An 11,810-nucleotide genomic window follows, 5' to 3' on the forward strand; every position below is an offset into this window, starting at 1 on the left:
CTTATGCTTTACATTGAAACTGGGAGGGGATGCTGTAGTCAGCTCAGTGGTATTATTACAGGATCTGAGGCTTAGTGTAGGCATTGCAACAGCAGATTGGAGAGACAGGTACAGTGAGATGTTTATTGCCTATGTTGTAGCAGGCAGAGTGCCTGCTGGTAGGATGCTTGCAATCAAAGGACTTGACTAGAGAGAACAGAAGCAACAACATAGGGTTGGGGGAAGAGGGTTGGGGAGATGGTGGAGGTAGGAGGAAAGGAGTGGCAAGTGCAAGTGTGTCATTATATGCTCTCAATCTTCAGTATTCGATTACATAATCACTTTGATATATAGCTTAAAGGTAAAACCAGATTATATTATAAGTCTAACAGAGTGATTGTTAACAATATTAATATATATAATTGTATGTTATCTTACCAAAAGTACTATAATCAACTTACAAGTATAATGTATCACTTTTATGAGTATTATAATCAATCAACTGCTGTTGTGTATTAATTTATATACAATTTTAATATATTACAACAAAAGTTAAGTACTTGTGTCTTACATATAATATTGTAGTAATAATGGTATTAACATTATTTGCTTTAAAAAACACTTGTAGTATAATACAATTCTTGTATAATTATTACATTTATATACAATTGTTACAATTTAATTATGTGCCAAGTATAATTGTTATTTTAGATTGTAATAGATATATAACTACATTATTAAATTACATTTGCTATTATTAAATACATTTGTTGCGACTTTTTCGTGATGGGACTACAAACTGATTCAATGGAATAGCCTGAAGCAAAACGTGCTAAATGTCACATTAGAATAAATCCAAGAAAAAACCCTGTGAAGTGCCAATATTGCAATCATCTGATGGTAAGCCAACAAATCTACTCACATTCATACACCTCACAATAATACTTCACATATCACAACCTCCATGTAGTGGTGTACTGAATCTTGCCTAAATTCTGATAGCTCACTATCAGAAGTGTCCTTCTACAAATAGTATGTATGGTACGGCTGCCAGTGCCAGTCAGTACTATCAGCATCCTGCTAATAGGATTCCGGTAGTAGCAGGAACTCTGCGGCAGCATATACCAGGGTACAAAAACATTGCCAAAGGGTATAAAGTCTACCAGTAGACTAGTCAAACGTGGGTCAGAGACGCAAGTGCCATTAGAACCACTCCAGCTGACGCATTCCAATTATCTACTATTTCCTACTTAGACTTTGTCGAATATGATAACTATATCATAGTCGTACTCTAGCTAGACTTCAATATAAATTATTTTGGCTTGTTTACTGCTATATATTCTACAGTAAGAGATGCTCGCAATTATGTCCAGCATGTGTATTAACACGACTTTACAGGACAGATATCAGACAACACTTGTATAAATCAAAACGTATTGAATGAATCGGCTGAAAGTGATAAGGTTGAAAGGAAGAATAAACAACCAGAGGGGTGAGGTGTATATGCAATGTGATTTATACTGCATGTACGAGGGAATGAAACTGAACGATAGTCTGTCTACTTAATGAGGTTACTTACATGGATCCAGATGACGTGATTACACGCAGAAGCTGTGTAGATAGCTCAAGCGTTCCCGACATTCTATCTCATCTCTTTCATAGAGCATATAGCTATAAGCCGAGTCAAATCGGAATGCTGCTTAACTATGTCGGCGACACTAATAGATAGTTCAACATGACTCCTGGGGAACAAACAGTTTTCCTTCGCTCTATCCAAGTGGTCTTTAGGGATGAACTCAATGCCTGTGATCAACGCGTAACTATATAGCACAATACACCATGTATCCCAGTTTGAATTACCTCCAGTCAAACCTCATAGCTTGTTCATAATTCCTCTTCCACTCCTCATCGGACCATCCTTCCATAGCAGCGATGTCTAGGAACCAGTCCAGATTCATAGCACGCTGATAGTTCCTCTCCCACTCCTCATTCGACCATCCCTCCATGGTGGCATTGTCTAGATTCTGTTCGGGTGCGCCTTCCTCACCATCACGGAAGGCGAGCATGATGTTTCCAATGCTAGCTTGTGCAGAAATACTCTGCGGCATGTGCCAATGCGATAGGTTTCTCTGTGTCGCGTGATCGGAAGCGTGGGCCAGAATAACGTTGGGATTGGAAAGGAACTCGCTGTACGCGATAGGCAAATTTCCGAGAATGATGCTACCCTCAACTTGGGATTCATCATTAGCTCTCTCCTCGTCGTGAGGGTCTAATGAGCGGCAATAGAACATCTGTTCACCAATACGAAAGATAACACGGCAATGATCATCGATATCGTAGACGACAGGAATAATGTCACCAAGAGCCTGGAGTCGGTTCCTTGCAACTGTTGAAGCAGTTCTATTCAGGAAATCTATGTCGAGGCTGCCCCAACGTGAGAGCGGAGTGATCCAATCCCATACAGCCTGGAACAGTATCCAGTCATTTGACCAGTTGCCAAAAGGCTCAAGACCATGTGCTTGATCGTACCAAGGAAGGATTAATTCTTCAGAAACTTCCGAAGGCAGACCATCATGCAAGTCGTACTCCTTCCGGATGTTGTAAAATACCGGAAGGTCCAAGCTGTCAGGAACCTGGGATAACATCAGCTTGGAAGGGCTGGAATAGGATATGTACTGTACCTGTGACAAATTTCGACAGGCTGAGGTCACGGGTGCACACTCCAGATTCTCCAGTAAGTCGTCCTGTAGACTTTGGCACGGAATGATATCTGACTCAAGGAAAGATGCAAATCGCACGTCGCCTGAGTTGGTTCCGAAAACTATGATTCCTCTTCCATCATCAAAGTCTAGACAGGAGATATCATACAGAAGAGGAAGGCCAGTTCTTTGAACCGATACGTATTCGCCAAATTTTGCATACAGACTGCTCTCTCCAACACCTGGAGCATATTGTACATGGGAGATCGACAGAGCAGGAGGGATCCACGCTTGGTTTGCATGCGACGTCATGCAGAAGACCATTTGTGTTGATACGCCAAATGAATAATGATACAAGGTCTGAGGGACTGGAACGTCTGGGTGGTTACCGCTCGGTGCATCGCTCACGGTAAATGAGGATGTGCTCCCCGTACTATCCTCTCTGAAAATCAAGGCTTCTCGAAGCCCGGATTTGAAATCCTGAAAGTGAAGGCGGAGGAATACCAGCGAATCATTTGCTCCCTGCTCATCGTCTCCGGCCGTAAATCGGCCATCGAATGCGCCGCTGGTTAAAGGTAGTTTTGTTACATATTTTGCTTCTGCTTCTGCTCCTGCTTCGTACGTGGAGCTGGCAATGTCCGGTAAAACAAATACATCGATTGCAGAGCGATGTAACGTAAATATATAACCATCCTTTATAGCCATTGTTACGCATGATTCCTTAATAAACGTAGAAAAGGTCTGAAAAAAATCATTTCAACTGAAAGGACGGACGTACTTGAGGGGCCTCCGTCGTCGAGTCTGGCAGCACACCACAAGGCACGCACAACGTGGAAATACATTTCGTCCTCCAGTTAAGAATATGAGGATACTTATCACTTCCGGAACGAACAGCAAATCCTATAAGGCTTCCACGAAGAAATACTACGTGAGATGCATCTGGAATCTCGGCAAGTTGATGAACGACGACCGTGCCTTGAGTACGGCTTAAGTTGAGAATGAGGATATACGGCGTGCTAAAATGAACCAGGAGATATTTAAACAATCATAGCAAAACTGATTCGTTGACGCTCACGAAGTTCCCACCGTGATAGCGCATCGGCAACATCCGTTGTCTTCATCCACCTGACCATCAAGAACAGGTGCATCGAGACAAATTTTAGTGGATAGCCTCGGTTCGCCCTCCGAAGGTACCTCCCAGACAGAGAATACGCTCTCATCATCGTTCGAAGATGCGATGAGGCACCAACGACCGAGAAGGAGTTTAATCCAAGTGACCCAAAGGCCTGTAGGACTTCCGAGCCTGCGAACCGATAATTCTCGATTTGCTTTTTTATAAGCCTTGTCGAGTAGGACTGCATGCTTGACCCAAGATTCCACGTCATGCGCGGCGACATCCTCGATACTACGTAAGTTATGCGGAGAACAGAGGCCACTTGCTTTCACGTGCGTAACGAAAATGCGCGTCCACAGCAGTTTGTCGTTAGAGATTGCTTCTGCAAGCGTAGAGCATGTCTTCAACGGGAAGAGATGTTAAAACTGTCAACGTAAAGAGTATGTTGCCGCACCTGACGAAGGCGAAGAACATCTTTAAGGTCCAGATTAGACCAAATTAGTGAATGTACGTCGTGAGGCAGAGTCTGCAAGGTAGTCATGAACTGGAAGGTAGGTCACGGAGACTGGCGCGGACAAGGATGGCAGAGCTTGAATCCAAGCTGAAGGCAAGTCCAGATATACCCGAGCATCAGATAAATGGCCAAAGGACAAAAGCACAAGCGTAAAACACAGGTACGGGACCTAGAAAAACAGGGTTGGTAGTGGAAGACCGCTACTACCCGAATTGCCGTATTTGCCATAGATCGTGCGACGTCGATCCACGTGTCGCCCTGAAACGGTTCTCTAGTACTTCTACCCTCTTTAAGGGTTGTGTCTCGGACACAACCTTGTTGCAACGTTTCAATAACCAATTAGCCTCGGAAGACCACCGTCATGCAGTGAGACAGATTCAGCAAAGGGTGTTCCCATATTCTTCGATGCAGTGAATACCCAGCTAATATTGTGCTTGTAATACTTATAGCTAAACAACTGTGTGGTAACGAACAAGCAGGTTGACTAGGTACTAATTCCAAAGACTGCATAGTCAGTGGAAGCGACTAGATGTAATCTATTGTAAAATCGACTTATCGAACACCTAGTGACTGAGTCCACAAAGATCATAAAAGAGTCTGTCCCATTCTTCCCCAGTCCAGCCTGCCATGGTATCGTCATCTGGGTACTGCTTGCACAACATCTCGTGATGCTCTCGAACTTGGTAGACTACGTTTGCTGCACTACATCGCGTTTGTCGAGTTTGTGAACCACGCCAGTCCCGGAGATTTGCATCCATTGCATGAATATCGCGGCTGGGCAAATGTCTGATGATTGATGGTGGATCACCCGAATACTGAGAGTACGTGCATGGTAGAATGCACAGGAAAATGTCCGGTTCGCCCTCAAATGCTACAGTTTCTTCTTCGTCGGAGTCGTCATCGTGATCAGGGTTTCGTTCAGATCTGCAGAAGAACATGCGTTCTCCGTTGCGGAAGACGACACGCTTGTGGTTCGTCACGTCATACAGCACAGGAATTAGGTCTCCTAATGCTTGGAGTCGGTTCCGTGCGAAAATAGACGGCGTCGTGTTGAAAAAATCTTTATCAATGGGACCCCATCGCGAAAGCGGTATCACCCAGTCCCATAGACATTCGAATTGCGACCAGTCATTTGACCAATTCGAAAATGTCTGTTTTCCGACTTGCTCGTCGAACCAGTCACTAGTCACGTCTTCACGAATCGAAGGTGGAAGTTCGTCACCAAATTTGTAAGTCTCCCTGATAGTGTAAAACACTGGTAAATCCGGAGGAACTGCCGCCTTGATTCGAGAAGCGTCATCCGGCTGTTAACATTCAGTTTCGAAAATCTGACATACCTCTGAGAGCTTCTGCGAAACTGGAGTCACCACCTCCGTTGCCAAGGATCCCAAAGATTCGATATGTACACACTCGTGTCTTATGATGTTCTTGTCCATGAATGCTGCAAGACGAACGTCCCCCGACCTAGTTCCCATCAACAAATAGCCATTTCCGTCGTCAAACGAGAGACTGGTGATCAAATGTGGGAGTGGAAGTGCTTCCCTGGAGACTGGTACGTAATCACCGAAAGAAGTGAACAGCTGGTTCTCTTCATCAGAACCGACTGTTAATTCAATGGGCATTGTTGAAAGCGTCGGTGGTAACCAGCAGTGCGACTTTAATGTCGTCACACAAAATAACCTGCGACCTGAAAGGCCCAGGGCATAGTCGGTCAACACCGGGGGACGCGATTCTGGGAAGGCTGTCCAAGGACTAATGCTTAGTGTTTCGCATAAGTTGAAGGCTCTGGTTTGTTCCATGCCTCTGTTGCGCAGTATTACAGCCTGGCGGAACGCAGAGGTTTTATCCTGAAAATATAGTCGCATAAACAAACCTGATCGTCCAATTTTCCTAATTTCGTCTTCGGATACATCCAAAAATTGGCCATACCAAGCGTGCACTTCGAGAGCCAAAGTAGCTATGTGGCCTGGATCGTGCATGCCCTTGGATGGAGGGAATGAGAAGACATGTATTGCAGTTCGGTGCAAGGATAAAACAAATCCTTCCTTGATTGTCATTGCAATACACGGTTCCTAGAAAAACTCCAGAGCTTGGTCACTTGAAACATGATAGCTGTACGTACAAATGGGAGCAATGAGGGGACTTGAGAAAGAGCACTACTTGGGATATGGAGCTTGTACGAGTTCCAGTTCTTCCAATCGATGATATGAGGATAAGAATCGTCATTCTTCCAGGTTGCAAATCCAAGGCAACTTCCTCGAAAGAAGCGGACGTGTGATGCACCCGATATGGAAATAAGCTCGTCCAGCGTGACTTTTTCTGCATGTTCAATTATATTGAAGATGAGTATATACGGGGCTCTTTGTGTCCAATGGTTGAGAAAACAAACATCAGACAATTAGTCTAGGGACTCACGAAGCTCCTATAGTAATTGCGCAGTGAACCTGTTGACACGACTCATCTGCCATCCCATCTATGACAGGAGCGTCCAGAAATACTCTCGCAACCTGACGAATCTCCCCTTCTGGAGGAATCTCCCATACCGAAAATTCACAGGTATGAACATCAGCTGAGGCGACAAGCGCCCAATGCCCGTGAACCAGTCTGAGCCACGTTATTCCCAACTTTTCGCGGTTCGCTATCCTCCATGCATGAAGCTTTTTGTAAGGTGTTCGGTAGTTTCTATCAAGCAAAACGGCATGTTTTACCCACGACTGGATATCACGCACATGAACGTGCTCGAGATTGCCCAGATAGTTCGGGATACATAGGTCGTTCGCTACGACGTTTTGCTCGTACATGCAGATCCAAAGTTGCTTATCATTTAATATCGCGGAAGACAACGTGCAACATGTCTGTGAAAGCGATGGGTCCAACACCGACAAAAGAAAACCGTTCGGACAGCACCTGGCTAACACGCAATATATCGGCCAGGCTGAGTTCAGACCAAATTAAAGAGAGAATATCCTGGGGCAGTGTAAGAATGTTTTGCATGTTTTGCAGTCACCCTGTGTTGACGCATTACCGATACTTTAAGTGTAGATGGCGGCAGAGTTGTGTATGATCAAGTCTAGCAGAGAGGAACCTACTTAGACACCGAGCCGAGGAATTAGGGCCAAGACTGATTGATTGCCGAAAAGCCCGAATACGGCTGCAATCAACCTCGAATGCTTCTATATATAGTGCAAGCAAACACATCTTGCTGAAAAAATACATGTGAGTCAAAGTAAAATAAATAAACAAACGCTTGCTGTAATTCCTGTTAGTATTACAATTGACTTCAAGTTGAAGAAACAATCGGAATTTACGAGTACAAATCGATTCAGTTATGTAATCATCGCGTATCAATTGAATCTTGAAGCCACTTCCCTGAATCCTTCGCTTCGTGCCAATAAATGCCTACTTACTCGCCTTCCTTGACTTCCTACAACCACCATGTCGGGTACAATAGAGACTGGAATGACCGATCTTTCGCTCAATAAATCCACTACTACTGTGGATTTGACTGCCGGCAAACAGAGAGCAATTATCAAGTGAGCAGTCGTTCATTCGCAACGTGGTCTTTTCCGCCTGACTATTTTCATAGTGGCAAGACACGTACGCATCCTAGTGAATGGGTCTTTGTATTCCAGTCTAAATGCAAATACTTTCGACGCCTGTCTGAGAAATACGGGCTTGACTGGGAGAATGACATGTTCAGCGCTGTATTAACCATCACGCAATGGGTTCAGAATGCAGCAAACGTGCACTTCAACATACGCGCTGGGACCTATCGAGGAGCTCCCGACCAGTTTGTTACGTTCTTGGAGGATCTCTGGAGGAGCTTGCATCGCCTTAAGGTATCTGACGAGCAAATGGACAAAGTGCGCGCCTTGATGGGCATCCCAGAAGGTCGGAAGCCACGGTGGTACGATGCTACTGACCAGCAGAACGATCCATACGTGGAATCCATTGGTGATGAGGCTCCTCCCTTCATTCCAAAACAGAAGTACAAGGCCAGTTCTTATGTTGAAAGGTGTGAAAGAGATCAGTTGTTCCTGCCCGAGGAAGACATTGAGTTCTCAGAGGACGAAAACGAGATTGCATGATTTGAACCAGCGTCTTCGCATGGTTCAAAAGGTTTTACTGTATTGTATTGTATTGTGGAATGAAACTCTGTTGTTGTAATTTGCGTCTGCATTCATGTTCTCATTGTGTGGGTAATCCGATTCAGACCGAGTCCGTTTCGAAGATATAACATAGAGCCTCTATTAGATTGCGCTCTAGCTCTAGATTAGGAAACCCCCAATTGCCTTTTGTAGCGTTACTGCACTTGGAATGTCTCAGACTATCAGACTTCACACTGTAGTATATAAGGCAGATACTTGCCTGATGTCTCAATAAGAGAGAGTTGGGGGGCACTCCTGCTATGCTTGTTTAAAAGGTTATGAGCCTTAGTGCCCATTGAATGCCCCCACATACTCACTCTTGCAGAACACCTTTGCCTCCTGCTAGTGCACCAAGCCCTAGTACTTCCCCTCCCTCCAAACCCATTACAATGTTGTCTACAACACATACCTTTGTTAACACTACAATGAAGGACTCTGATGTTACAAAGTTCTTTAAAGGAACAGAAAAGTTGGCTGGTGTAAAGGGATATAAGATATAGTGCTTACACATACACAGTGTGCTTGCTGCCATGATGCTCTCAGATCATCTAGAGCACAATCCCCCTTCCTCTAATGATGCTGGCATATGCACAGGTAATGTTTTGTATTATTGTATTATGAAAACAATAACTGATACAATATATACAAACTTTACAATACATACAAGTGTTAGAAGTCTTATGAAGGTGCTTTCTGAATGATACAATGTTCAAACAACAATGACACATGCTGTAGACATATCTATGTTGTTTACAGTTAAAGGGCATGTATCACAGTTTGACATTAGGAAAAAGTCAGATTTCTTGTAATTTCTTATAGACTTTGTAAAGTAACATATGTACTGTATATACATTATAAAGTAATTATAAGGCTTGTAATTGAATTGCAATATTTAAATAAGACATATTAATGTATATAAAGACTACATAAGTACTAGGGATGAATAAAAATCTATTACATGTATTATACTAACTTTATATAACAACCTAAAGTGTTATGCTTGTATTATATTTAAATTATAATCTTAAAGAAAGAGTTATACTTATAATATAATAATGTAATAATTACTATTGTTGCCTTATAATTTATACAAAAGGTATATTAATGTATATCATACTTAGATTATTTATACAAGCAGTTTACAATTATTGTAAAAGGCATTTTATCTACTTGTAATAATTACATTAGTATGTTTAGAAAGCTATATACATGTTATATTTCTTTTTACTGTATTACAAAGTAGATCAATAATTTTATTTTATACCTAAATACAATAATTGAAATGTTCTATCAGTTGACAACTCATATTATAGTTGCTTATGTAATCAACTGCTGAAGATTGGGAGTATATAATAATGTATTTCTCTTTGTTACTCCTTTACCTTCTACCTTTACTGTCTCCCCAACCCTCTGCCCCTAACACTATGTTTTTGCCTCTGTTCTCTCTAGTCAAGTCCTCTACTCACAAGTGTCCTACCAGTAGGTACTCTGCCTGTAACAACATAGGTAACAAACATTACTATACTTGTCTCTCTAATCTACTACTGTGATGCCTGTACTGAGCCTCAGATCTTACAATGACACAACCCAGCTGACAACACTATCCTTTAGTGTAAAGTATAAGTAGCTAGCCTACTTCATAATAGTCTACACAATAGTTACTCATCCCTCTCCTCTCAACTTTTTGTCTCCCTTCCATCCCTCCTACTCCTTACTCTGCCATTTACATTACCTCTCCTTTACTATTCTCACTTTTTTATGTTCACCTTCCTTTTTGCATTCACACATACATTTGTATTGTTGACTAATGCTAAACAACTTCTTCAATAATTCTATACATTTATATACTTCTTCCTACTCTGTAGTACAGACAATAATAATGAGTACATGCTTGTAACAATGTCCCTGTACAGCTACTCCTGTCATGCTACTCTCTCTCTCACCTAGTACACACTCTCCTTTTCCACACATTCAGTACTTGAAACTACTCTAGATAGATATTTGTATTCCTCTGTACTAGGTATAGAATTGTATTAAACAGAAGTATTGACCTACTACTCATACTACTCACACTGAGTCTGTCTGCAACTTCTACATTACCTTCTCTCTTCATGTCAGGATGTCCCAGAGATACACTCTTGTGATTAATGACTCAGTACACTGTACCTTCTATTACTTACTATAGTAAGAGTATATAGTATACACACACAGATACAGATTTGCCTGTAGCTCAAATCAGCTTGCTTGACACTCTGGATCTCAACCTAGTACACTACCTACCCTTCCTACACATTGTCATAGTGTGTCCCTCTCCTTGCTTCAATTACCTGTACTTGCTAACAATTCTGTCCCTTAGGTGAAGACTAGTCTAATATATTCAAAGTATGATTCTCTACAACTGGACACTCCTTTCCTTTCTTTCTCTCTTTTTGTGTCTGTATGATTGTTTCACAAGTACAATATTATTAGAATGAAATGTAGTAGAAATAAATTAATACAAGTATATTAAAATGTAAATACTTAATTATAAGAGGAAAAGGAGAGAAATAAATGAATACCTAGATTGTAAAATATTATAACTATTTTGAAGCCTTATAAAGCTCTTATAAAGTATAATAATATTTAACAATATACAAAGTACTTTTAAAGCTTTACATTAGATTGTATATATTATAAAACTATATTACTCTTGTTAAAATACAGAGTTCTTTTAATATCTTTTCATTTTAGGAGGTTGGATATAAGTTCATTTACATATTGTCAATACTTATAAACCTTATTAATATTAACAATTTGTACATACCTTTTTGTATCTTATATAGCTTTTTATAATTTTCTCATTTTAAGAGGTTGGATATATAGTCTTTTATATTTTTTAGAAAATTTATATAATTTATATGTTTATAAGCTAATATAAGCCTTAAGACTTTTTCCTGATAGATAAGATGTTAGACAACATTAAACAAATCTACAGACAGTTGTCTACACATAATAAAGCCTCTAATAACAATACATACATCTCAACAATTAACCTCACTACTCCTTATGAGTATAGATGGGTAGCCACAATGCTACACAGGCAGATTACCTATTATAATCAACTACTAACAGTTACAGTAGCTCAGAAAGACATTCTGACACTAGCTAAGTTGATACACAAATTGTAAAACACATATACTAAGTATCATTCTCAGTACTCCCAAACAAAACAAGATGCTGAACAAGACAGCCTACAAACAAAAGGCAAAAGTGTAGCTAAAGGCAAAACAAAGCCTTACAGTAAAGTTAAATGCTACAATTGTAATAAGTACAGGCATATGTTGAAAGACTGCCAAAATCCCCTAACAAGCAAAACA

General features: G+C 41.2%; 3 protein-coding genes across 3 annotated transcripts; 1 reads left to right on the forward strand and 2 right to left on the reverse strand.

Moving 5' to 3' along the window:
* Nucleotides 1-1,835: 1,835 nt before the first annotated feature.
* Nucleotides 1,836-4,333, reverse strand: FOMMEDRAFT_170114 (uncharacterized protein; the record flags this gene model as incomplete). Its single annotated transcript, XM_007269456.1, has 5 exons — nucleotides 1,836-2,612; nucleotides 2,661-3,398; nucleotides 3,457-3,694; nucleotides 3,754-4,193; nucleotides 4,247-4,333. The coding sequence occupies 5 exons, from the start codon at nucleotides 4,331-4,333 to the stop codon at nucleotides 1,836-1,838; spliced, it is 2,280 nt and encodes a 759-aa protein (XP_007269518.1).
* A 536-nt stretch (nucleotides 4,334-4,869) lies between these two features.
* FOMMEDRAFT_30742 (uncharacterized protein) lies at nucleotides 4,870-7,107 on the reverse strand (the record flags this gene model as incomplete). The annotated part of the gene is made up of 5 exons (XM_007269457.1): nucleotides 4,870-5,610; nucleotides 5,644-6,153; nucleotides 6,180-6,245; nucleotides 6,429-6,666; nucleotides 6,722-7,107. The coding sequence occupies 5 exons, from the start codon at nucleotides 7,105-7,107 to the stop codon at nucleotides 4,870-4,872; spliced, it is 1,941 nt and encodes a 646-aa protein (XP_007269519.1).
* Nucleotides 7,108-7,741: 634 nt separating this feature from the next.
* On the forward strand, nucleotides 7,742-8,394 carry FOMMEDRAFT_30743 (uncharacterized protein; the record flags this gene model as incomplete). The annotated part of the gene is made up of 2 exons (XM_007269458.1): nucleotides 7,742-7,839; nucleotides 7,893-8,394. The coding sequence occupies 2 exons, from the start codon at nucleotides 7,742-7,744 to the stop codon at nucleotides 8,392-8,394; spliced, it is 600 nt and encodes a 199-aa protein (XP_007269520.1).
* Nucleotides 8,395-11,810: the final 3,416 nt, after the last annotated feature.

The sequence above is a fragment of the Fomitiporia mediterranea genome, assembly GCF_000271605.1.
Source record: "Fomitiporia mediterranea MF3/22 unplaced genomic scaffold FOMMEscaffold_10, whole genome shotgun sequence".
NCBI lineage: Eukaryota > Fungi > Basidiomycota > Agaricomycetes > Hymenochaetales > Hymenochaetaceae > Fomitiporia > Fomitiporia mediterranea.